Here is a 27870-nt window from a genome sequence, read left to right as displayed (position 1 = left end):
GCGGAGTCAGTGGGTACAGTGACCTCCAGTGGCCATTGGCAGTACTGCATGCTCTCACTTGAATTTCTCATTTGTAGGACAGATGGCCCCTGTCTTTTCTCCTAGCCCTCCTCTCTACCAAGGTGGGCAGCATCCAAGCGTGTAAAGTCTGTCAAGTGAAGGGATTAAGGTGCAGATCAGGTTTCCCAGTCTCAGAGACTCATCCAAAAGAGGCCTTTGCCTAGCATAATACGCAGAGACCCATGGGAAGGGGTGACTGAACAAGGGCATGCAGGCTGCTACAGCGAAGTCAGCACACACACTTTTTCTATGTGAACCAATTCATGAGTGTTTATTTGGCCACCATCACCAGCCTTCGAGCTTTGGCCTTGCCTCCTCTGCACACGGGTGCAGAGCAGGCTCAGGCAGTCTTGGACGCGTCATCAGGGGCCGGGTTTTGGGTATCTCCTTCATGTTCCCCAAGCCTGGGTCTCTTCAGTTCGGGAGGCTCCTCCTGCGGCTCCCCGGGAGCCTCTGCAACATTGACAGACTTAGGTTAGCAAGCAGGGAGGGCTTCTGTGAGTCAGGGCGACATGAACTACAGAGGCAAGTGGGGCTGGAGAGATGGCTCGGCGGTTAAGAGCACTGACTGCTCTTCCAAAGATCCTGAGTTCAAATCCCAGCAACCACATGGTGGCTCACAACCATCCGTAATGAGATCTGATGCCCTCTTCTGGAGTGTCTGAGGACAGCTACAGTGTACTTACATATAATAAATAAATAAATAAATCTTTTTTAAAAAACACACACACGCCGGGCGTGGTGGTGCACGCCTTTAATCCCAGCACTCGGGAGGCAGAGGCAGGCGGATTTCTGAGTTCGAGGCCAGCCTGGTCTACAAAGTGAGTGCCAGGACAGCCAGGGCTACACAGAGAAACCCTGTCTCGAAAAACCAAAAAAAAAAACCAAAAAAAAAACCACACACACACACATAAAAAGAGGCACAAGTGGCCCAGTGAGACGCTGAGTGTCGAGATCCAGTATAGCTAGGAGGCATAATGGATCTACACAGCTGGCTCTCATGTTAAGAGACAGACGTCTGTGACGCTGAGGATGAGACAGGGTAAGAGGTAGGTAGCATCAGTGTGTAAGAAGTGGCTGTTCTTCCAAAGGACCTGAGTTCAATTCATGGCAGTTCACAACTGTCTGTAATTGCATTTCCAGGGGATCTGAAACCCTCATAAGACATACACGCAGGCAAAACACCAACATTTAAAACAAACAAACAAATAAATAAATAAATAGGTGGCATCAGGGATGCTATCAATCCCTCTACAACACTAATCAAGCTGTCCTGACGTGAGGAGACGCATCCCTCCAGAACCACGACTGCTCAGTGCACAGGGTTACTTTCCGACCACCAGTTTGTCCAAAGGACGCTCCCAAAACGACAGTCTGGCCTCCCCAGAGCTGACCTAAAGTCAGGTGTGTTAGCTTCCAGAAGAATACACCTCTAAACCTTCCCTTACCTGGCTGGACCTCTTCTGTGGAGGGGGCGGTCCCGCTACTGGGCGGTGGATTTGGCACAGTGTCTGTTTTCAATGGTGTTAAATTTATTCTCCTGGATTAAAAAGAGTAAAAGGTTGTCGGCTCATTAGTGTCCGAGGAGCCTTTTAGGTACGAAGCCAAGGTTCAAAGCTGTAAAGAGAGAGAGCCACTCATTTCCCTGCAGAGCATATCACGCATGGCCTTCAGTGTCCTCCGCCTACCCAGAAAGGACAGCGTGGAGGTGGGAGGCCGCATCACAGTCACAGTCAACGTTCACCACACCCAGTCACAGTCAGAAGCTGAGCTCTGCTGAGGAGTCCAGTACACACCTTGCTGAATGCGGACCCAAAAACCACTCGATCCCCTTTTAAATTTGGAGTTTGGCTTCTCAACAACCAGTGTTTTTGTTTGTTTGTTTGGTTGGTTTTGGTTTTGAGACAGGGTTTCTCTGGCTGTCCTGGAACTCACTCTGTAGACCAGGCTGGCCTCGAACTCAGAAATCTGCCTGCCTCTGCCTCCCAAGTGCTGGGATTAAAGGCGAGCGCCACCATGCCCAGCTCAGTGTTTTCTTTTTAAAGTTACAACTGTGGAGAACTTGGTAAATGGCTCAGAAGAACTCAAGAGAATTAACTGAACACCAAAAATAGCCGGGCGTGGTGCGCACGCCTTTGATCCAAGCACTCGGGAGGTAGAGGCAGGCGGATTTCTGAGTTCAAGGCCAGCCTGGTCTACAAAGTGAGTTCCAGGACAGCCAGGGCTACACAGAGAAACCCTGTCTCGAAAAAACCAAACCAAACAAACAAACAAAACCCCCAAAATACCTCAAATATACCTCGCCACCCCTCAAAGAAATAGAATATTAAAAAAACACATCTTGAGCCGAAGGCGGTGGTGCACATCTTTAGCCTCTCTGTGAGTTCAAGGTCAGTCTTGTCTAGAGAATGAGTTCCAAAATAGCTACAGCTATGTGGTAACACACACACACACACACACACACACACACACACATCCCTCCCCTCCCCCTAAAAAAACCCCAATAACAAAAAAAATCCCAAACAAAACACCCCATGATGGGTTGAGTGATGGCTTAGTGGTTAAGGGTGTTTGCTGCTCTGCCAGAGAGCCTAAGTGCAGTTCCCAGTACTGTGAAGACAGCTCGAGGGAACCGACACCCTTTTCTGGCCTCCAAAGGTACCTTCGTGTATGTGCGTGCACACATGCAAACATGCACACACAACATTTTTTAAGAATGCATTCCTGGGGCTGGTGAGATGGCTCAGTGGGTAAGAGCACCCGACTGCTCTTCCGAAGGTCCAGAGTTCAAATCCCAGCAACCACATGGTGGCTCACAACCATCCGTAACAAGATCTGGCGCCCTCTTCTGGAGTGTCTGAAGACAGCTACAGTGTACTTACATATAATAAATAAATAAATCTTTAAAAAAAAAAAAAAAAAAAAAGAATGCATTCCTGGGCTGGAGAGATGGCTCAGAGGTTAAGAGCGCTGACTGCTCTTCCAGAGGTCCTGAGTTCAATTCCCGGTTGTGGTGGCTCACAACCATCTGTAATAGGATCTGATGCCCTCTTCTGGTGAGTCTGAAGACAGCTACAGTGTACTCATATACATAAAGTAAATGAATAAATATTTCTTTAAAAAAATGCATTCCTGCTGGGCAGTTGTGGCACATGTCTATAATCCCAGCACTTGGGAGGCAGAGTCTGAGTTCGAGGTTAGCCTGGTCTACAGAGTGAGTTCCAGAACAGCCTAGGCAGTACAGAGAAACCCTGTCTAGAAAAAAAAATGCATTCCTATTCTATAAGAATAGATTTTGAATCGCTTCTCGGCCTTTTGGCTAAGATCAAGTGAAGAATAGATTTTGAAAGAGTCGACCATGATATTTGAGTTGTATTATGAATTCATCAATAGTTGGAAGAACACAGCAGGCCCAGGAGGCAAGGAGTGTGAGTCCAGCTGTACCTCACCAGCCCAAACCCCACGCACCCCCAACCTAGAGGATGAGAAGGAAGACAGACAGGTGGAGTAGGAGAGGCAGAGTCAGGGGACCACTAGGCATCCAAGATGCAGAAGGAAGGAAAACCCAGGCTGCCACCTGCTGGTGCAGAAGGACAAAGGCAGCCGCTACTTGGCCCAGAAAGGAACGCATGACCTCCCTCAGAGGTTATGGGATCAGAAAGGCTTTCAGGGATCAGAAAGGCTGCTCTCATGGATTTTTCCTGTGTGTAGAGATGGGAGACTGAGACAGGGTCTTGTAAATACTCAGGCAGCTCTGGAACTTACTTGTGGTTCAGGATGCCCCCAACTCACAGTAGTCCCTCTGCCTCAGCCCCCAAGTGCAGATAGATAGCATCACCCGGCTTGGTCTCACATAGACTGAAACAACTGCTGAGGCTGGAGGAACCTCAGGCAGGGATGAGAGAGGCTCAGCACCTGGCAGAGTCACGGCCAGACGAGGAGTAAGTTCTGGAGTAAGTCCCAGTGCACAGAACAGGGACGTCCTTAACAACAGGAAGCCTCAGAACAGTTGCAATCAAAAGGCTAAGTGCTTACGCCTGGAAGTGCTGAAGACTTGACCTGCACACAATGTACACGCCTATCAAAATATCACAATGAGCAGGCCAGTGTGGCAGCTGCGGTGGTTGTGGCAGTGCATGCCTTAATCTTAGTTAGCTCTTGGGGATCGGGTGTGTGTGTGTGTGTGTGTGTGTGTGTGTGTGTGGCAGCTGCGGTGGTTGTGGCAGTGCATGCCTTAATCTTAGTTAGCTCTTGGGGATCGGGTGTGTGTGTGTGTGTGTGTGTGTGTGTGTGTGTGTGTGTGCAGAGGCAGGTAGACCTCTGCTGAGTTTAAGGTTTACAGAGTGAGAGTTCCAGAACAGTCAGGGCTACATTGGGGAAAAAAAAGAGAACTGTCTGGAAAAAATGAAACAACGTATCTCAACCACAAAATTATTTTGTTGCTACTTTGCAACTGCTATTTTGCTGTTAAGACCTGCAATGTAGCCTTTAATCCCAGCACTCCGGAGGCAGAGGCAGGCCGATTTTTGAGTTCCAGGCCAGCCTGGTCTATAGAGTGAGTTCAAGGACAACCAGGGCTACACAGAGAAACCCTGTCTCGAAAAAACCAAAACCAACAAAACCAAAACTGTAATGTAGGGCTGGAAAGATGCTCAGTGGCTAAGAGGTCCTGAGTTCAATTCCCAGCAACCACATGGTGGCTCACAACCATCTGATGCCCTCTTCTGGTGTGTCTGAAGACAGCTACAGTATACTCATATACATAAATCAATAACTCTTTAAAAAAAAAAAGAAAAAATCGCAATGTAAAATATCTGATATGCAAGATTATGGGATAGGTAACCCCTGTGGGGTCCTGGCCTGCAGATTGAGAACCCCTGGTCTAGGGGATGATGTTAAGTCACTGAGGGTGCCCTTGAAGGAGACACAGGGACACAGGTTCCTTCTCAGTGCTACCCTCCGGCCCACGGGGTAAACAGCTTCCTTTACCACACACACCTACCACCCTGTAATGCTGGCACTGGCCCAGAGCAATGAGACAATCAACTGTGGACTGATGCTGTGGAACCTGTAAGCCAAAATAAGGCTTTTCTCCTTTTAAGCTGATTATTTCAGGCATTTAGTCACCGTGTCAGAAAACCTCCCGATGCAGGGCTTCCTTCATTTCCTACATGCCAGGAGGTGTCTGGTGCCACTGAGCAGGGCTGAGCTGAAAAAGGGAGGCACTTCCTGTCCTGTAGGCTTACAACCCAAGAGGACACAAACCCCTGCTAGACAATACTATGGGGGCCAGGGGTCACAGAGACCAGGAAGAGAGAAGACACATTTAACTGGGTCTCAGGAAGATTCTAATGTCACCAGGAGTATCCAAAGCTTCCTTCCCCCCGGAAGCAGACATGGATATCTCAAAGGGCAGAGTGTGCTCTGGGAATGTGACAGGAGAGTTGGGAGACAAGGCTAGGAAAGGTCCCAGGCTCTGACAGTAGCCCACCTAGCACACGGAATCATGGGAAGATGCTAGGCTTCATCCCTAGGCAGGAATGTAGGTCCAGAAGGAAGGAGGTGGAACCTTCAATATTTGCTATGTTGGGGCCCATTTCACAGCAACACTCTTGTTTTATCAAATGTTCTTACCGGGGGGCTGTCTTGCCCCAAGTCTGCAGCGTGTTCAGCATGACCCTGCGGGGTTGGGGGGCTTTCATGTTTTGCCCAGCAGGTTGCAGGGTCTTCTCTTCAGAAGGTTGTGGCAAGGGGCTTTTGCCAGCCGGGATAGCTGAGGGACTGTCCTTGATGGCAGACGGAGCTGGAGACTGTGTGGTTGGTGAAGGGGTGGTACAGGGACTGCTGGGGTCTTGGGTTCTGTTGCTGGGGGTTCCTTCGACTGATCTGGATCCCGGCGAAGATCCCTGGTGTGTCTGGTTCTTGGCTTTCTTGGCTGTGTCAGGAGTTCTTATGCTCAGCACTGGCTTCTCTTTCAAAGGTATGCCAAGTTCACCTTTCTCGAAGGTCACAAATGTGCAATAGCCATCCGTGGAGGAAATGGCCAAGAAGGCCCCATCGCTAGACCTGTGTCCCCAGAACAGGAAAGAAGTCAGAGGTTTAACTGATGTCTATAGGGCACACTTTACCCTCCCATGGCCAGCCAGGAAGCTGGCACCAACCACAGGTTTTGTTAGACTGGTCAGGGGCCTGGCATGACAGACTGTTTGCACAAGCACTTCAGACACCCTTTCTCAATCCCATCCTTTCTCAATCCCATCTCAGTCCCTGAAGCCATCTTGATCTATGTACCTTCCTCTCAACTTCAATCTTTTCTTTCCCAACATAAAAAATAAATTCGGGGCCAGTGAGAAGGCTCAGTTGGTCCGGGTGCCTGTTGTTCAAGCTTGACTCCTGGGTGCCATGTGAGGTGGCCATAGAACCGACCCCAGAGTTCTCCTCTGACCTCCGTGTTTGAACATATGCACCACCCCCACACATACACACACTAGATAAAAACATTCATATAAAGAAACTTAAAGAAAAACAAGGGACCTACAGAGGTATTTCAGTTGGTAGAGCTCTTACCTAGTGTGCACGAGACCCTGGGTTCAGTGCCAAGTGTGAACTGGGCACATCGATACACAAAAGAACCCAGGTTCAGTGCTAAGCGTGAACCAGGCATGTTGGTGCACACAAAGCCCCAGGTTCAGTGCTAAGAGTAGCTTCCATTTTAATAAAAGTTCATTCATGGAAATGGGGCCAGATCTGAGATCTGTAGAAACAAACTATTCCCTGGCTCAGACGTCAATCCTCCACACCCGTGTCTGTTACTCACCAGGAAATGTCACTCAGGGTATGGTAATGGATGTTAGACACATAGCCAAATGGGAAAGACTGTTGAGTGTCATACAGCAACACAGAGTCCTCGGAAGCCACCGCGAACACCATACGGTAGGGCAGGTTCACCAGCTCGGGGCTGGGCTCCTCTGATACTTTCTCTGTAAGGGGGGAACAAGCTGGGTGAAGTCACACAACCAAAGGAGAGAACCAGTCACGTCACTAAAAGCCAGTTTGCGGTAAACCATGAAGAATTCAGCCCCTGGGTTGGCAAGATGAATCTGCAGGGAGAGGCACCCGATGGCAGGCCTGCCAACATGACTTTGATTCACAGGACCCACGTGTGGAAGCACTGAGGGCTATAAGTTATCCTCTGACCAGCAAACATGCAATGAGCTCAAAAGCACAGCCAACACACACGCCTGCACATAATAATAAAATAAAAACATACAGAATTCAAGCTGGTGGCACACACCTTTAATCCCAGTCCTCAGGAGGCAGAAGCAGGCAGATCTCTATGAGTTTGAGGCCAGCCTGGTCTACAGATCGAGTTCTAAGACAGGGCTGTTACACAGAGAAACCATCTCAAAAAACAAAAGGGGGAAAAAATCAGTTCTTACATTCACACGGGCATGAATGAGGCCGGACCGGTAATCAAGGACTTCTGTGCACCAGGAACTAAGTACAGCCTTCTGACAGGAAAATGGTTCCATTTAGGGACACTATCAAGTGATACTTTGTTTTTTGTAGGAGTGTTTGTGTGTGTTTCTCATTCTTTAGCCCAGGCTGGTCTGTAATTCCCCATGCAGCCCAAATGAATCTCAAACTCAGGGCAAGCATCCCAGGCCAGCCTCCCAAGTGCAGGGATAACAGGTGTGAACACCAACTGATGATTTTAGAGCTCTGTCGACTTACTGATGTCATTTATAGTCAGGATTTAAAGGTTTTAAGTAGTGTCTGCTCCATCACGGAGAACACAGGGACCAGATTTCTGCTCCCCGATACACTAGGCCAAGTAGGTGCACAGCAACTTTCCAGATACTGGGCAGCAGGTGGCGAGACACCGTGATCCTGAGAGGGGCCTGAGAGGCATCCAGCATCGAGAGGTCCAGGAGGCACCTCGCAGCCCCGGGCGACAGTTTATATGCAGAAGGCCTTGCCTCACTCAGGGTGTAAGGGTTTTGTTTTTTTGTTTGTTTTGATGAACATGATTTTAATATTTTCAACTGCTGATATTCAACAAACAGAATAGTTACTTTAAGATAAACTTCATTGTTATGTCTCCCTTTCATTTCTGATTTTATTAGTTTGGAGACTGTCTCTGTGCCCTCTGGTTAGTCTGGCTAAGGGTTTATCTATCTTGTTGATTTTCTCAAAGAACCAGCTCATGATTGTTGATTCTTTGCATAGTTCTTTCTATTTGGTTTGATTATTTCCTGCTGTCTACTCCTCTTGGGTATATTCGCTTCTTTTTGTTCTAGAGCTTTCAGCTGTGCTGTCAAGCTGCTAGTGTAAGCTCTCTTCAGTTTCTTTTTGGAGGCACTTAGAGCTGTGTATGAGTTTTCTTCTTATCACTGCTTTCATTGTGTCCCATAAGTTTTGGTATAATGTGTCTTCATTTTCGTTAAATTCTAAAAAGCCTTTAATTTCTTCCTTCCTTCCTTCCTTCCTTCCTTCCTTTCTTGACCAAGTTATCATTGAGTAGAGCCTTGTTCAGCTTCCAGGTGTATGTGGGCTTTCTGTTGTTTCTGCTGGAATTTAAGACCAGCCTTAGTCCATGGTGATCTGACTGGGTACATGGGATTTTTCAATCTTCTTGTATCTGTTGAGGCCTGTTTTGTGACCAATTATATGGTCAATTTTGGAAAAGGTACCATGAGGTGCTGAGAAGAAGGCATCTTTTGCTTTAGGATGAAATGTTCTATAAATATCTGTGAGATCCATTTGGTTCATAATGTGTTAGTTTTATTGTCTGTTTAGTTTATGGTTCCATGATCTGTCCATTACTGAGAGTGGGTTGGAGTCTCCCACTATTATTGTGTGGGGTGTGATATGTGCTTTGAGCCTTAGTAAAGTTTCTTTTATGAATGTGGGTGCCCTTGCATTTGGAGCATAGATGTTTAGAATTGAGAGTTCATCTTTTTTTTTTTTAAAGATTTATTTATTTGTTATATGTAAGTACACTGTAGCTGTCTTCAGACACTCCAGAAGAGGGCGCCAGATCTCGTTACGGAAGGTTGTGAGCCACCATGTGGTTGCTGGGATTTGAACTCTGGACCTTCAGAAGAGCAGTCGGGTGCTCTTAGCCACTGAGCCATCTCACCAGCCCGAGAGTTCATATTGGTAGATTTCCTTTTACCAGTATGAAGTATCCTTCCTTATCTGTTTTTGATAACTTCCTTATCTGGTTTTGATAACTTTATTCAATATTAGAATGACTACTCAAGCTTGCTTTTTGGGACCATTTGGTTGGAAAAATTGTTTTCTAACCTTTTACTCTGAGGTAGTGTCTGCCTTTGTCACTGAAGTGCACTTCCTGTATGCAGCAAAAATGCTGGGTTCTGTTTATGTATCCAGTCTGTTAGTCTATGTCTTTTTTGGGGAATTGAGTACATTGATGTTAAGAGATATTAAGGAAAAGTGATTGTTACTTCCTGTTATTTTTGTTGTTGGAGGTGGAATTATGTTTGTGTGCCTATCTTCTTTTTGGTTTGTTGAAAGATTACTTTCTTGCTTTTTCTAGGGTGTAGTTTCCCTCCTTGTGTTGGTGTTTTTCATCTATTTATTATCCTTTGTGGGGCTGGATTTGTGGGAAGGTAATGTGTAAATTTGGTTTTCTCATGGAATATCTTGTTTTCTCTGTCTATGGTGATTGAGAGTTTTGCTGGGTATAGTAGCCTGGGCTGCCCAGGCTCTTCTGGCTTTCACGGTCTCTGGTGAGAAGTCTGCTGTGATTCTGGCAGGGCTGCCTTCATATGTTACTTGATCTTTTTCCCTCACTGCTTTTAATATTCTTTCTCTGTTTAGTGCATTTGGTGTTTTGATTATTATGTGATGGGAGGAATTTCTTTTCTGGTCCTGTCTATTTGGAGTTCTGTAGGCTTCTGGTATGTTCATGGGCATCTCTTTCTTTAGGTTAGGAAAGTTTCCTTCTGTAATTTTGTTGAAGATATTTGCTGGCCCTTTCAGTTGGAAATCTTCACTCTCTTCTATACCTATTATCCTTAGGTTTGGTCTTCTCATTGTGTCCTGGATTTCCCAGATGTTTTGGGTTAGGAGCTTTTTGGTTTTTGCATTTTCTTTGAGTGTTGTGTCAATATTTTCTTTTTTTTCTTCTTCTTCTTTTTTTCTTTTTTTAATTTTCAATTTTTTTTATTACATATTTTCCTCAATTACATTTCCAATGCTATCCCCAAAGTCCCCCATATCCCCCCCCCCCACTTCCCTACCCACCCATTCCCATTCTTTTGGCCCTGGCATTCCCCTATATTGGGGCATATAAAGTTTGCAAGTCCAATGGGCCTCTCTTTCCAGTGATGGCCGACTAGGCCATCTTTTGATACAAATGCAGCTAGAGACAAGAGCTCCGGGGTACTGGTTAGTTCATCATGTTGTTCCAACTATAGGGTTGCAGATCCCTTTAGCTCCTTGGGTACTTTCTCTAGCTTCTCCATTGGGAGCCCTGTGATACATCCAATAGCTGACTGTGAGCATCCACTTCTGTGTTTGCTAGGCCCCGGCATGTGTCAATATTTTCTATGGTATCTTCTGCACCCTCTGAGGTTCTCTCTTCTATCTCTTGTATTCTGTTGGTGTTGCTTGCATCTATGACTCCTGATCTCTTTCCTAGGTTTTCTAACTCCAGGGTTGTCTCCCTTTGTGATTTCTTTATTGTTTCTAGTTCCATTTTTAGATCTTGGATGGTTTTGTTCATTTCCTTTGCCTGTTCGATTGTGTTTTCCTGTAACTCTTTAAGGGATTTTTGTGTTTCCTCTTTAAGGGCTTCTACCTGTTTACCTGTGTTCTCCTGTATTTCTTTAAAGGAGTTTATTTATGTCCTTTTTAAATTCCTCTATCATCATCATGAGAAGTGATTTTTAGACCCAAATCTTGCTTTTCCAGTGTTATGGTGTATCCAGAACTTGCTATGGTGGGAGAATTGGTTTCTGTTACTTCTGTTCTTATGCTTGCCTCCTGCCATCTGATTATCTCTAGTGCTACCTGCCCTTGCTATATCTCACTAGAGCCTGGCTTTCCTGTGATTCTGGTTGTGCCAGAACTCCTCAGAGTTCAGCTGTCTCTGTGATCCTGTGATCGTGGGCATGCCAGAGCTCCTGGGATCTGCCTCTGGGACCCTGAGATCCTGGTATGACCAAGCTCCTGGGATCCTGGGATCCTGTGGTCCTGGGCGTGTTAGAGCATCTGGCAGGGAAGCTTTTTCTGGGTGTTGTGGGTCTGGCTTCGGAGTTAGCGCCCAAGGTCTGCTCAGGGCACCTTTGATCCTATGATCCTGGCCATGCTAGAGTGCCTGGGAGTGGAGCTCCCTTTGGGTGTTGTAGGACTCAGGGTGTAAGGTTTGTGATGCACCAGATGCTACCTAGTGAACCTTAAAAGCAACATAACTCCATCCCAGCGAAAACCTCAAGAACATCAACCAGAACTGAAAGCCCAGTGTTGGCTGAGGTAAACAGACACACAAAAGGAAGATGGAGGGATGAAGACAGGTCAGTTGGCAGGATACTGGCATAATTATCATGCAATACTCTGGCTTAATCATCAGCACCAACTAAAACCGGGTGTGGTGATACATGTCCTAGACACTGTCAGGTCATTCTCTGATACATGACAATAAGTCTGACATCAACTTAGACTACATGACTCTGATGGCTTGTATATGCTTAGCCCAGGAAATAGCACTATTAGAAGGTATGGCCCTGTTAGAGTAGGTGTGTCACTGTGGGTGTGGACTTAAGACCCTCACTCAAGCTGCCTAGAAGCCAATATTCTGCTAGTAGCCTTCAGATGAAGACAGAACTCTCAGCTTCTCCTGCACCATGCCTGCCTGGATGCTGCCATGTTCCTGCCTTGATGGTAATGGACTGAATCTCTGAATCTGTAAGTCATCCCCGATTACATGTTGTCCTTTATAAGACTTGCCTTGGTCATGGTGTCTGTTCACAGCAATAAAACCCTAACTAAGACAATGACCCTGTCCCCAAAAGCCACATAACAACAAAAAGCCTGGTGGAAAGATAAGATAATACGAATATACTTTCTAATATTGCTGTAGATGAGAAAGTTGTATTCTGGGCAATGAGAGAAAAGACACACTATGCATCACGGGACACTACATATGAATATGCATGTCAAAAAGGCTAAGGGAAGAACTCGATGTTTTCACAGCAAATATTACATTATATACACACACCAAATATCACACGGCACCTCCAGAAATACAAAATTTTTACACGATACAATGAACAAAATTAAAAACCTGAGCCTGGTCTACTGAGTGAGTTCCAGGATAGCCAGGGTTACACAGAGAAACCCTGTCTCAAAAAACCATCACCACCACCACCAACAACAAAACAAAACCTGAGCCAAATCCATATCCTTTCCCCCCACAGGACAGCCACACCCCACCCACCACACAGAGCAGTTCTGATGGTACCTGTTTCTGCCACTGGCCTCAATTCAAAGTAGACAGGACAACAGCGGACAGCAAGAGTCGCTTTCCCAGGGCACGGAAGATGGGCGATTGGCCTGCGAGGGTGAGTGCAGGTTAGCATCAGGCACAGAGGCTCATCAGAGGCAAAAAGGGCAGGATGGGGCCATCCCTGTATCTGTGTACCTTTTCAGGTGTTTTCTGGAGAACACGTAAGTGGTGTTTGTCACATTCTCACCAGACTCCATACATCCGGCTGCAGAGCAGGGGAGGGAGGGAAGAGTCACTGTCACATAGTTTGCCAAGCCTTCCAGTCCAGCTTGCTAAACATCCTCCCTTCATGTGGTAACCCTGACAGGGCATCTGTGACAGAGACAAGCACAAATGCTCCCTCTGTGGGGTCCCACTCTCTGCTCCACTTCTGCCTGCCTGTCACCTCCACCTGAGTGACAACCCTAAGTCAATCCTGTGCTGGAGAAGAGAGACAAATCTAGCTGATGGAGCCTGTGGCTGGCTCCAGCTGCCAGCTCATGAGCCTCCAAATATGTTCCCAGCATTCAGACCTTGGCTGTCCATCTCTCTGAGCCAGCCTTTAAGTTGTCAGGAGACCTAGCCCATGCTGCAGCCTCCTGCAGGACCTGTCACATGGTATAAAACATACACATGCTATCTTTTTTTCTCTCTAAGATTTATTTATTTTGATGTGAGCACACTGTCGCTGTCTTCAGACACACTGGGAGAAGGCATTGGATCCCACTGCAGGTGGTTGTGAGCCACCATGTGGTTGCTGAGAATTAAACTCAGGACCTCTGGAAGAGCAGTCAGTGCTTTTAACCACTAAGCCATCTCTCCAGCCCCCTACACACGCCATCTTAAGATGTGACGATTCTGGAACTGCAAGAGAGGTCTCTACTCTTACTTTATCGTACAGCTATCCAAGGCCCACCCCTCCCCACTACTCCTAGGCACACAAGGAACACACACTCCCACACAGTGGTAATTTCAATGCATTTGTTGTAAGACTAGAGAATTGCACATTCCCTATTTGCTTATCCTATCAACAGTTCATAAAAGTCAGCCTCTGCAGTGCTACGGCCCTGTGCTTTGGTCACTCTGTAATATTTACTAGCAGAAAACCACTGTCCTCTGCCAAGAAGTACTGATCTGGGAGTTTGAGGGATTTTGGTTTTGGGTGGAGAGGTTGATTGATTTTATTTGTTTGGTTTTAATTTGTTTGTCTGAGCCAGGGTCTCACACATACCAGGCTGGTCTTGAACTCACTACAGAGCCAAGGTTGGCCTGGGTGTTCTCCCACCTCCACCTGCCAAGTGTTGGAGTATAGCAAAATGCTACCACATGTAGCTGACAGATTCACTGAGAAATTCCTGATTTCCTTGCTAAGGAATTGTGTCTCAGCTGTGAGGCATAAGGATTGGATGGCGTTACCAGGCTGCATTCTAAACAAGCCACATTCCCAAGCGGCAACACCCACCTTCTGCTCAGCTATAATGGGAACTGTCGCTTTTTTTTTCAACCTGAACAGAATAGCAACATCTAAGTTGTCACACAGTTCAGTTCTGCATTTGCCTGTTGGCGGGTATCAGAAGCTGTTCCTGGATGTAATCTGTACCTTGCTTTCACTCATTGGTCTATCTGTGGTGCTAAGGGTTGACCCCAGAGCCTTACACACCTTGGACACACCTAATGAGCTTCATCTAAGTCCTCATTTTTTCTTTCAGGTTTTCATCTTTTGTGCTTTGTTTTCTTGCCAAGTGAGAGGGCCAAGGTATAGGGAGGGATACATTGTATCAAAGGCACCAGGTGGCGCTTCCACCATGTGTCTACTGACTTAGTCTGCTACACCTTTACCATATGGAAGTTTTACATTCCCAGCCAGGCCTGGGCTGCACACCTGTAATCCCAGCATTCAGGAAACAGGGATAAGAGGATCACAAGTTGAGGATCATCTTCAGCTACTGAAGTTCAGCCTGAGCTACTCGAGACCATGACTCAGAACAAATGGGATGTAGTAGTTGGTTGGTACAAGGCTTGCACCACCACTCCGCTCACACCTGCAGGAGCTGAAGTGAACAGAGCCGTCCCTGTGGTGCCATCACACCCCTATGTCACACGCCGTCAGGCACACCTGGAGTGAGGAGCAACGATCCATCTGGAGTAAAGGTGAGCCTTCGGAAGAACGACTTCATGCTGTCGTCGTGAAACATCCGGAAACTTCTTGCCTGTGGTAACAGAGCTTGAAGTCATCTGAAAGCCTCTCACTCTCCACAGAGGCTCACCACTTAGAACTGGCACGCCAACAAGGTAGTCCAAGGAGAAGCCTCATCAGCTGGCCCACAGGTCGGGCAAGTGCCATGATTCAGGGGCAAGGAAGGATAACCCCAAAACTCACCAGATCTCAAATGGCGAGATATTTTATGCTGGGCTGCTGAATGGCTCGGAGGGTAAAAGGCACTTGTTACCAAGCCTGTTGATCTGAGTTCCCAGGACCCATACAGTGCACTGAGGGAACTGACTCCCGACCTTCAGAAGCACACTGTAACACGTTCCTGTATGCATACTTGCACTCTTAACACACACACATATTCTTGCACACACACTCACACATGTGCCCAAACGTGAATATCACACATACATATGCATGCATACACACATGCCAGAGGCACACTCGTGTGGGCACACACACACACAGCACATATGTGCACCCATGAAAAAATGATAAGTACTTCCTACCTCTCCTTCAGGCCCCTGTCCAGAGAGCATCTTTGAAATGTTGAAAGCCACACGCTTTTTCTGGGTATTATAGACCCGCAGCACCCTGAAGAAAGAGCAGCCTGAGTCCTATCCCAGCACGGGAACCGGGTCTCACACAGTAACAACCTACTGCGAGTCTGCGGCTTGTCCCCTTGAGTCAAGTGTGATTCAGTTTATTTGATGCTAAAGCTCTTTCTAACGGGGTGGACAGATGCACCAGTGGCTATGAGCATGCGCTGCCCTTGTAGGGAAGCCCAGTCTGTTCCCAGCACCGACAGCTCACAACTGGAACTCCAGCCCCAGGGAACCCAATGCGCCCTTCTGGCCTCCGAGAGCACCAGGTACACACTTGGTACTAAGACATACATGCAGGCAAACACAAGAGTTCTTTCTACATCAATTCACCCATCCGGTAAAGATTCACTGGTGCCAGCTCTGCACAGGGCACCTGGCCTAATTCGTCTCTAATTCCTGTCTTGTCAGATTAAGCAGATCCGAACAAAAAAGCCAAAGCTGGACTATCGATCCCTTAGTAAGGTTGCGATAAAACATTTGCAAAACGCGTTCGTGTTACCTACGCACCTGTCACAGCTCAGGGTCGCAATATATTGACCCAAAGGATCCCAGGTGACTCCTTGCACATAACTTTTATGCTCGTTGAAAATGGAAATCTTCTGCCCTACAAAGAAGCACGAGAAAGTTATTATCAAGACTTCCAGGAAGCACGCTGCAGGAACCACAACGTTGGCACTGTCTCCTACGTCCTGTCTGCCATTCTGCAAGCAACCTCAGAGGAGCTGAGTCAGACTCAGGGGACCCAAAGATCACTCCACACAGCCCCGCCCCCACCCCTGCAGCACTCAAGGCAGCCAGGATGTAGAGCAAGCACCGAGACTGTGCGGGTTCGAGAAAGCAGGCGCGATATGAGAGCCCTCAGTTTAGTTCTCTGGGTTGGCTAGTATGGTGGTTTGAAAGAAACCCGTGGCCCCACAGGCTCCAAGGGAGTTGATACAACCAGGAGGTGTGGCCATGTTAAAGTCGGCGTGGTCTCGTTGGAGGAAGTGTGTCTAAGTTCACTCCCTGCTGCCTGAGGATCCAGAGGTAGAACTCTCAGCTCCCTCTACAGCACCATGTCTGCCTGTACGCTGCCATGCTCCCTGCCATGATGATAACAGACTGAACCTCTGAACTGTAACGCCAGCCCCAATTAAATGTTGTCCGTTATAAGAGGTGCCTTGGGCATGGTGTCTCCTCACGATAGCAACCCTGAGAAGGTAGGATGGGGGTGGGAGGGATGACATGCACAGGAGAGAATCCCTCACTCACAGCTTAGACCCTGGATGGTGGCAGCATTGAACTGCTGAGAACAAAGGGAGGAGTCAGAAACAAGATGGAAGGAAAGAGAGGTACCACAATCAGAGAGCTCTGTAGGCAAAGAGCAGGCCAAGACAAGACCAGCTAGCTGGGAAATGATCTGTGCTTCAAAGAGCGAGCTGAAGCCAGACCTGATGGTGCACATCCGTGACACTGGCGAAGAGGAGGTGGGGGAATCCAGGGTTCAAGGCCAGCCTCGGTTACGAAGAGCTTCAAGGCAAACAAACCGGAGTTGGGAAATATGAGAGGAGAAAGAGTGACAAGTTAGGTCACAGACACGGAAGAATGGACGGGCGAGGCCAGAGCTGAGCAGGCTAACAAAGGACCTCAGAGGAGAAGCCGGCAGCACAGAGCTTCCCCAGACCAAAGGGAAACACAGTTATGGAGCCTTAACTATGTATGTATGTGTGCAAGTGCACACATCTCATCTCGTAGCCCAGCCTAGCCTAGAATTCACTCTACAGTCCAAGCTGGCTTGGAACTCACCATGTAGATCAGGTAGGACTCAAACTCCCAGCAATTCTCCTGCTTCCTGAGTGCAGGGAGTACCAAGTACCGGCACGAACTACTATGTCTGGCTATATTCGCTTACTTCTGTGTTTGCATTATTCTTCAGCAACCTTCGGTCTGGGATTCGTTTGCTGTGATTCCTCATCACTGGGTAACCGCACCCTGCCACTTTCAAGGAAGATTTCTCTATCATTTTTTCCAGAGGCCTCCTCGTGCCTGGTCTCTCTCATTTCCCATCTTAATGAGGTTGGTGCTCAGCACAAAGTGCCCCCATCTATCAGCTTGTCACACACAGGCTCGTCAGTTGGATACAGACACAACAGGAAGAACTTAGACCTGAATTCATCTCCAAGTCCAACAAGCATCAACTTGAAATTCTATCCATTTAATTTCATGCCTGTTTTGCTGGTAAGGGGCGGCTTCTATACCATATAGAACTACTGACTAGCCCCAAAATTCACAGGCTTCACTCAAACTAAGCAATATTCAGTAATTCAAATTACCATTCTAAGGCCCTGGGTTCAGTCCATGAGAGGGTGAGAGAGAAGACTCTCTCCTCCATTTTCCCAACTTTTTCACCCCCTTCCCTTCCTCACTCATCCCACTGCCATCCCAATTCCACATCCACCGTCCATCAGCACTGCTAACCCACAGTGCCCATGACCCAGGGGACATGCCTCAACCTAATTCCTATGTGCTGCCCTCCCTAGCCCACCTGAGGGCATCTCTCTCCTTGAAAGACTTTCCAGGAAGTTGCCTCGGATTAAGGAAGGTTGGATTGAAAGGCAGGCTCAAGGGGGCCCACGTAAGTCCCATGTAAGCTAACCAGGGGGTGGGCTTTGGTTCCATTCTACTTCCTGGTGTCCCTTCACTCTTTAACCCACACATTTTGTATCTTTGCTTTCTAAGCTTGCTACACTTGATCAAAACATTCCTCCTAAGAGCGAGCCACAGGACAGAGTCCAAACTGAGTTGATTTAAGACTTCTTCTGTCGATGCAATTAATCTGGTCTCTTCCCCTTAGCCTCTGGTCTCTTCCCCTTAGCCTCTGGTCTCTTCCCCTTAGCCTCTGGTCTCTTCCCCTTAGCCTCTGGTCTCTTCCCCTTAGCCTCTGGTCTCTTCCCCTTAGCCTCTGGTCTCTCTCTTCCCCTTAGCCTCTGGTCTCTCTCTTCCCCTTAGCCTCTGGTCTCTCTCTTCCCCTTAGCCTCTGGTCTCTCTCTTCCCCTTAGCCTCTGGTCTCTCTCTTCCCCTTAGCCTCTGGTCTCTCTCTTCCCCTTAGCCTCTGGTCTCTTCCCCTTAGCCTCTGGTCTCTTGACTCTTGAAACAAGGGCAAAAAGCAGTCACATTCTTCACCAAAGTATCAGAACAGTCTCTAGGCACAAGCTAAAGTTCTTCTCCTCTGAAACATCTAGAGCCAGGACCCCAGAGTTCAAATCACCCTCAGCACCAATGTCCTCCATATTCCTACTAGGATGGTCCATTAAGCCCTATGACAAGCATTCTACTGCTTCCAAATCCACATTCTTCCAAACAAAAGCAAGGTCAGGCCTATCAAAGCCATATCCAAGACCCTGGCACCAACTTCTGTTTTAGTTAGGGCTTTACTGCTGTGAACAGACACCATGACCAAGGCAACTCTTATAAAGGGCAACATTTAACTGGGGCTGGCTTACAGCTTCAGAGATTCAGTCCATTATCCTCAACATGGGAAACATGACAGCAAGCAGGCAGACATGGTGCTGGAGGAGGAGCTGAGAGTTCTACATCTTGATCCAAAAGAAGCCAGAAGGAGACTATCTTCTGCAGGCAGCCAGGAGGAAGGTCTCTTCTGCACTGGGCAGAACCTGAACATAGGACCTCAAAGCCCACCCCCACGGTGACACACTTCCTCCAACAAGGCCACGCCTCCTAATAGTGCAACTTCCCATGGGACAAGCACACTCAAACCACCTCGTACTTCCTTTTATAAGTTTCTTCGGTGATGGTGGCTTATCACAGCAATAGAAAAATAACCAAGACATGGGCTAATAGACCAGGAAACCCGACCCCGGGACCCGAGTTTCTCAAGCAAAGACTTTAGAAGACAGAAGAAGACAAGAACAAGACTCATCACTTAGCTGACCCTGGCAGAATGAAATGATGAAGGTCTGGGCAGTGCCTGGATTTCAGCCTCTGCCAAAACAGTTCCCAACTCAGCATCCCCAACCTGGTACCTCCTTCCTCCTCATAGTAGCAGAAATAAACCACTTGGTTTGGAGCTCGGCAGGTCAGAGCACTAACTGCTCTCACAGAGGACCCAAGCTTGGTGGTTCCTAGACAACTGCCTGCAACTCTGGCTCCAGGGGATCAGGCAGCCTATTCTGGATTTCATGGGTACTGCATGCACATACATGTGCACATACATATACACATGTTAATGAGATACATATACAGCTCACCTTTATTGACATCCCATATGATAACTGTGTTATCCACAGAGGCAGAGGTCATCAAATTCCCATCGGTTGCCCAGCAAATATCATACACATCTTCTAAGTGGCCCCTAGAGCCCAAAGACAGAAGGAATAACATTATTACTGCAAAAAGAGAAAAGCTACCAAAAAGTTCAAAGTCACTGGGCAGTGGTGGTGCATGCCCTAAGGAGGCAGAAACAGAAGACTCTCTGAGTTCAAGGCCAGCCTAGTCCACAGAGTGAGTTCCAGGACAGCCAGGGCTATAGAGAAACTATGTATTGAAAAATAGGGGAGGAAAAAAAAAGTTCAAAGTCTAGAACCACACATTGGAATTAGACTCTAAAAAAATTTTCCATGGAGCTGTGTCAGCTCTGGCTATAAACAGCTGTTTTCAAAGACATCTGTGTCTAACGTGATAATCCAGGCACTAGGAAACCGAGGGAATAGGGTGGAGTATTCAAGGCTAGCCTGGGCTACACAGCTGGACTAGCCTGGCTCAAAATCCAGATGGGGGAAGACCTGATTCTTTTTTACTTTCTATTTTCATAATAGAAAGAAAAAAAATCCATTTGTATAATGTTTTTATTGTCTTATAAAGTAGGCACAGGCTTTAAGTTAGGTACATAAACTATTAAGGTATTCAGGCGGTAAAGAAGAGTCACTTGGGGGCTGGAACTTAATCACAGTTCTGGCTCCACCAGAAAAGTCAGGTTTTGTTCTCGGGTAGCACAGAACCCGTGACTGCAGTTCCGAGGAATCTGCTACCCTCTTCTGACCTCAGCAGGCACTCACACACACAACACGCTCAGTCATAAACTAAACAATCATAAATTAGAATAACCAGAATATACCTTCAAATAAAAAATGGATTGTGGCCACAGTCCCTCCCCTGTTACCTCAGGGTCTTTACCACAGTCCAGTTCTCCTTATTCAGCTGAGCCTCCTCTTCATCCTGAAAGGTGGTCTGCTCCGGCTCCTTGCTGTCATTCATCTTCCACAACAGAATGACAGCATCTGTGAGGTAAATCAGTATAGCATGAACCAGGCCCTTCCATGCCCTCCTTCATGTCTGGAGTTTTAGAGTGTCCTGTATGCTTTATATTGTTCAATGGACTCTCTGGCCATGAAGAGCCACTCATATCCAAGAATATGGATGGGTGGTGCGTGGCGCATGCCTATAATCTGGCCCCTGGGAATCTGAGGCAGGTGGATCTGAAGTGCAAAGTTACATGGAGTTTGAGGTTAGCCTGGGCTACACGAGACCCTAGAAAGACACGAAGAATTTGAACAGGGCTAGTAACTCTCCCTCCTTCACCAGCGCGTCAAAACAGATCCCGTCTAGAATCACCACATGTCAGTAAGCTTCCGGGCAAAATAAGCGACCGCACCGATACACTAGAGAACGCCTTAGAGATGGCTGGTCAGGAGGAGGAAAGGCAAGGGTCTGCAGACTGTACCTGCAGAGCTCCATCTCGATGCACACCCACTTCACAGTGCCCCTGTGAGGACTGAGCGTAGAAATCTTCATGAAGCACCTATGGCTCAGTGGCCTGGACATGGTAAGCCACACATTTCTTCACAGTATCATATGGGCACATCAGAAACGTCAGCCTGACGGAGCAATGGTCTGAACCTGACAATTTCTCCTGTGGTGACTATAAGTTCACTGTGTAACCCGATCCTTTTAGCATGTCCAGAAAGGCCAGTGAAGGAGGGAGCAGGAAATACAGACAAAAAGAGCTCACTCAAAGCTACCCGGAAGCCTAGCTACATAGCTCGTCAGGGGGCCTGCTAGAGATGAGACGGCTGGACAGATCAACACTCTCCATGAGCCGACTAAAGGGAGGTTTCGGTCTTCACGGCTAAGGGACTTTGTAATGGGGAACTGCCCTAGGGCCACCTCATAGGAGACAGCCTATTGCCCCCTCAAAGCTGTTCCACTTACAACAGATGTGTGAATGCACGCATGTGGTGTGCGTGTACAATGTATGCATGTACACAGACACTCACACCCCACATATTTTGGGCAGTAGGGCGCAGAACGCAACTATTTCTCTTTTTCCAAACCAAAACTAAGGCTTGTTTTACTTTCTACTGTTGTCTAGAGTATTTAATGTACGGTATAAGGATTACCTTTTCTGTATTCTTTTATCTCATTTAAATACATGTGCACAATACAAATCAATCTACCCCAAACACGCACAAATTCTGAACATTCCCGAAGCCCATTAATTACACAGAGGTGCAGTGCTGACTCTGACAACCAGACAAGCCCCTGGGATGCTGACAGATCTACCACACCCAACCAGCCTGCAGGCCACACATGGAGAAAGAACTGTTTTCAGATATACCTTCTGAGCTTAATGGGTGTCCTTCATCTTCCATCTCTGACACACTCCCTCCCAAAAGGTTACCTGTTTACTGAGCTGAAAGGCAGCCATGGGAATAGATACAATCAGCTCAGATCTCAAGGTCAGATTCTCTTTCCCTGAAAAGACTGTTACTATTTAGCCAAGTTTGGTCTTGAATTCTCAGTCCTCCTGTCTCAGCCTCCAACATGCTGTGACCACTGGTCCATGTCACCCCAGCTCAAATGTCATTATTAGACAGGAGATTCCTGTCAGGTTTAAGGATTGATAAGGACAATACTTACCATCTCCTCCAGATGCTAAAATCTCCCCAGTTGGAGAAAAGCGTACAACATTGACAGCTTTGGTGTGTCGAGCAAGATTGGAGAGAAATTCCACAATGGCTTTCCCATCTGGCCCCCTCTCCAACTTCCAGATCTGTCAACAGCAAAGCATACATTGCAGAAACACACTAGCCACCTCCTAACTCCCTCCCAGGAGACCACTACTTATCTTCTGGCAGAAAATGCAATTTCTTTTTTGAAACTTTGTAAATCAAAGGAAGTATTAGCAGAAATGCACACCATCAGTCCCCATACCTGCTATTCCCCTCTTCCAGTTCTTTCTAGAGCAAATGGGCAAAGCACAGAGCACAGGAGCTAGGCTCAGTATTACTATTTTGAGACAAGGTCTCACCTAGCCCAGGCTGGACTCAAACTACTACTGTTGAGAATCTCAAACTTCAGATTTGTACTATATGGGTATTGGGGATACATGCCTGGTACCACAGAGCTCTTCCTAGTTTAGTATTCTAAAATACTGAGAACCCACTTGTAACAATGTAGCAAATAGCCTGCCGTGGTGGCCCACGCCTTTATTCCCAGCACTTGGGAGTCAGAGGGTTTGAGGTCAGCCTGGTCTACAGAGTGAGTTCCAGGACAGCCAGGGCTACACAGAGAAACCCTGTCTTGAAAAAACAAACAAACAAAAACAATGTAGCAAATGTTAAGAAAGCTAATCTTCCCAGCATTCCTTGCTTTCCCCAGGCCTCAGAACTTAGTACACTGGACTAAGTTGGCAACCCGACTTGAGTTGCTGCCTTCAGTTTTAAACAAAGGAATGAAAACTTGAGCTCCGCGTAGAACCTCCCCGTATCCTCCGGCCTGTCCATTTACCCTGACGGCGGTGTCCACCCCCGCGGATGCCAGCCTGTGGATCTTCCAGGTTGCTCCATGCTGGAAGTCCAGGCTGTACACTGGCTCCTTGTTGTGCCAGGCGATTTCACACGTGATCACTTTCATCCTCCAGAGTCTCCGCCAGGCAAAGGGAGGCTGGAAACTTTAGCAAAGAGTTAAACAGCGACCCTGGAACATGAAGGGCGAGCTGGGGAAAAGAGTACAGAAGCCATTAGCGACGCCGACGGCTCAGACATCTGCAATCTTCAGCTAAAATGCTCCCGCAGGCAGAGACTTCCACCAGTGTATGGTTCCGGAAGAGAAAGAAACCAAACACCCCAGACGGAGGCGAGGCCGGGCAGCACAGAGCATCGTGTCGAGGTGGGGTCCAAGGGACCGGTACCGGAGTACTGGCAGTCATCCCGGGGAGCAGCAAGGGAGGGAGTTCACGGGGAGGGGCGCGGGTCCGGGCGGCCCAACCCGGCCTGGCGGAAGGCGCGCGAGTCCCGGTCCCGGTGGGGACTGTGGCCTGGGACGAATTGCCTTCTGCCTGCGCCCGCGCTGAGATCAGGACCCGCGGTCGCGGAGAGCAGCTGCAGCCCAACCCAGGTCAGAAGCACGGAAACCCGGCATCAGCAAACCTACCTGCAATGACTCGGTCCACTCGGAGCCGCCACAACCCGCAGCTTCCCGCGCGCTGCAGGCCACGCCTCCGGTTACGCCTCCTAGGGGCGGAGTTCCGGGGTGTCCCGCCTCCGCGTGGGCGGGGCTGTCACAAGACAGTCTCTGAATGGAAGGGTCCAGGGCATCCCTCCTCCCTGTGGGCAGCACTCTTCGAGCACCTTGGTTTCCGGTAGGCGGAGCTCTGGGCTCTTTTCTTTCTCGTGGGCGGGGCTGTCGCGGCCCGTGGGCTCCTGCTGGGCGGGACTGGGAATCGCATTCCCGCGCCTCGGAGGAGTCCAGGCTCGTCCAGCGTTGGCGCGCTAACCCCAGATGCGAGACGTCCTACCTACCACGCGTCAGTGTCACATGCTCAGCGGACAGATCTTCCCGCCTGGAATTTACGGTCTAGAAAGAAAAGCGGGGCTAGAGACGCAGGCAGCTGATAGCATGCTTAGCCAACAGCAGCGGTTCTGTCACCAGCCCCTGCCGGTGATCTCAGGACTCCAGAGGACCTTAAGTGGAAGGTTATCTATCCTCAGCTCCAGAGAGTTCCAGGCCAGCCTGAACTACTTAAGACTAAACAAAAAATATATAACATTTCTTATAGGGCAGATGGGAAACTTTGGGACTCGTCTAATATAACCAAATAAGAGTGACCCAGGCAGTGGATATTTGAGAGCTGTCTTGCCCCACCAAATATCTCAAAATGGCTCTGGTGTTTCAAAATGACAATAAAATAGCAATGCCTTTGCCCTCTCTTAGCGATGTGACAGACGCCTAGAATGGTTGTTATGATGGTAATCCCAACACTCTGGAGGTGGAAACGGGAAGATGATCAGTTCAAGGTCAACCTTAACTACACAAGCCAGTTTGAGGCCAGCCTGATGAATGTGTAGGAATGTCCATTCCAATTATGTAATGATTAATTTATCCACCATGACCTTCTCAATAATGTCACATAATTTAAAGATTCTTGTCTCCTATGGTTTTGACTTCTTACAGGCAAGCATATGAAAGTTAAGTTTATTTATTTATTTGTTGTTGTTGTTGTTTCCCCCGAGATAGGGTTTCTCTGTACAGCCCTGGCTGTCCTGGAACTCACTCTGTAGACCAGGCTGGCCTCGAACTCAGAAATTCACCTGTCTCTGCCTCTCAAGTGTTGGGACTAAAGGCGTGCACCACCACTGCCCCGCGAAAGTTGGGTTTTTATAAAGAATTGATCTCAAGAGCTGGAGAGGACTCAGCATGTAAGAGCACTGGCTGCTTTGGTCAAGGCCCTGGGTTCAGTTTCCAGCACCCACATGGTGGATCATGACACAGTTACAGGTAACCCAACACCCTTTTCTGACCTCCAAAAGCACCAGGCACATATATGGTGCACATACATACATACATTCTGTGATGGCTTGTATATACTTTGCCCAAGGAGTGGCACTATCAGAAGGTGTGGCTTTGTTGGAGTAGGTTTGTCACTGTGGGTGTGGGCTATAAGACCCTCATCCTAGCTGCCCGGAAGCCAGTCTTCTCCTAGCAGCCTTCAGATCAAGATGTGGAACCCTCAGCTCTGCCTGCACCATGCCTGCCTGGATGCTGCTGTGCCTTGATGATAATAGACTGAACCTCTGAACCTGTAAGCCAGCCCCAATGAAATGTTGTCCTTTATAAGAGTTGCCTTGGTTATGGTGTCTCTTCATAGCAGTTAAATCCTAAGACACATACATACAGGCAAAACTCAGGCACATAAAATTTAAAAATCTTAAAAAAAAAAAAAATTTGGAGGCTGGTGAGATTACTCAGCCACTAAGAGCACCGATTCTCTTCTGAAGGTCCTGAGTTCAAATCCCAGCAACCACATGGTGGCTCACAACCACCAGTAATGAGATCTGATGCCCTCTTCTGGTGCATTTAAAGTCAGCTACTGTGTTCTTATGTATAATAAATCTTTGTGCCAGAGCAGCAAGCAGAGGTCCTAAAAATTCAATTCCCAACAACTGCATTAAGGCTCACAACCACCTGTACAGCTACAGTGTACTCACATACATTTATGCTTTTTTTTTTTGGAGACAAGGTCTCTTGTATCCCAACCCATCATATAGCTCTCAAACACGATGTCCCCTCACCTGAGAATGACCTTAAGTTTCTGCTGCTTCTGCTGACTACTTCCCGAGTGCTGGAATTGCAGCATGCACCACCATGCCTCATTTATACACTGCTGATGTATACACCAGGGCCTTGTGCTCCCTTCCTGAGTTGAACTACATCCTGGTCCCAAGTTATACCTTCTACATTAAAAATACAGAATACGGGGGCTGGTGAGATGGCTCAGTGGGTAAGAGCACCCGACTGCTCTTCCGAAGGTCCAGAGTTCAACTCCCAGCAACCACATGGTGGCTCCCAACCATCCGTAACGAGGTCTGGCGCCCTCTTCTGGACTGTCTGAAGGCAGCTACAGTGTACTTACATATAATCAATAAATAAATCTTTAAAAAAAAATACAGAATACGTTTACAACAAAATAAAAATATACAAGATAGAAAGACTCTGCAGGAAAAACAATCCAACTATCCACTCTTGATCTACCATGTGGAAACTTTGTGTCAGAAAGCTACATCATCTTAATGTAATTACCAAATCACAAAAATGTTTCTCAGTGCCATTTTGTCTAAGAACTCATTTATCAGCATCAGTAAACCCAAGCCATTTCTATCTGAATTATTAACATGGGTCATATGGCTTCCTGGTTTGCAATTGAGGAATGTATTCTTTTTTTGTTGTTGTTGTTTTTGGAGACAGGGTTTCTCTGTATAGCTCTGGCTGTCCTGGAACTCACTTTGTAGATCAGGCTGGCCTCGAACTCCTAAGTGCTGGGATTAAAGGCGAGCGCCACCACTGCCCGGCTGAGGAATGTATTCTTAGAGTTGTGTATTAGACTCCATTTCCTTATCAGGAGCCCAATGCTTTGAAAAGCCCAAGAGTTCATCAATTTTTCAGTCCTCATGGAAAAGTGGTTTGTCAGCTGCCAGTTCTGCAAATATGCAAATATGCTTGTGCTCCAAACGTCAGTCCAACAGTGTGACCAGTTAATCCCAGCAGGACTTCTGGAGATCGTACCATAGCTATTGCCTCATATGTGTATGTGTATATATGTGTGTGTGCATATGTATATCCAAGTATGTATGTATGTATGTATGTATGTATATATATATATATACACACACACACTAGAATATATATGATATACTCCTATACATAGGAGTATATTAGTATATATGCACATAATATATATGTACTCTAATATATATATACACATATACATATGTATGTATGTATTCTAGAACTAATAGTTTCTTTCCAGGAGCTCTGAACAAAAAAACAAGATGTGCCCACTTGTGTAGTAGTGGTACCACTGCTATTTTGGCAACCATCACAAAAAGATGTGCCCATGTTTTAGTTAATTTTCTATTGCTGGCAAGAGACACCATGACTGAGAGCTAACTGGGAATGGTGTGGGCTCTTGAATACTGTTTGGCTGAACCGATCATGTAAAACTGTCTTTTTTTTTTTTTTTAAAGATTTATTTATTTGTTTGTTTGTTTATTTATTTATTTATTTATTTAATGTAAGTACACTGTAGCTGTCTTCAGACACTCCAGAAGAGGGAGTAAGATCTCGTTATGGATGGTTGTGAGCCACCATGTGGTTGTTGGGATTTGAACTCCAGACCTTCAGAAGAACAGTCGGGTGCTCTTACCCACTGAGCCATCTCACCAGCCTGTAAAACTGTCTTATATTTGTTTTTGTACCCACAGACTAATGCTATTCTCAGCTGCCTTAAGGAATTCTCTTTCCAACAATTGGTAGTGAATGCAGAATCACACCTCTAAAAAATTCAAAATAAGTGGCAGACGAGTGACCTGCCCTAAACCAGGCATCTATGCTATCCCCTCTACAGCTTAGGGAATATTGCAGGGATGGGGACTGCAGTGTCAGAGCTAGTGTGGTAAGAGTACTGTGGTCATCAGCTGTAACAA

General features: G+C 47.2%; 1 protein-coding gene across 1 annotated transcript; it reads right to left on the bottom strand.

The window, feature by feature from the left end:
- Window positions 1-320: 320 nt before the first annotated feature.
- Window positions 321-23873, bottom strand: Chaf1b (chromatin assembly factor 1 subunit B). The gene is made up of 14 exons (XM_085832073.1): window positions 23822-23873; window positions 23177-23332; window positions 22307-22439; window positions 20550-20667; window positions 19639-19742; window positions 15899-15995; window positions 15296-15380; window positions 14691-14784; window positions 12731-12800; window positions 12551-12642; window positions 6878-7040; window positions 5695-6126; window positions 1509-1600; window positions 321-513 (listed from the first exon to the last, which is right to left on the bottom strand). The coding sequence occupies exons 2-14, from the start codon at window positions 23300-23302 to the stop codon at window positions 401-403; spliced, it is 1719 nt and encodes a 572-aa protein (XP_085688199.1). The 5' UTR covers window positions 23303-23332; window positions 23822-23873; the 3' UTR covers window positions 321-400.
- Window positions 23874-27870: the final 3997 nt, after the last annotated feature.

This window comes from Mus caroli, unplaced genomic scaffold, assembly GCF_978045245.1.
Source record: "Mus caroli unplaced genomic scaffold, Mus_caroli_1 scaffold_17, whole genome shotgun sequence".
Lineage (NCBI taxonomy): Eukaryota > Metazoa > Chordata > Mammalia > Rodentia > Muridae > Mus > Mus caroli.
The sequence above is the reverse complement of the archived record's forward strand: the minus strand, read 5'-3'. Positions and strand labels throughout refer to the sequence as shown.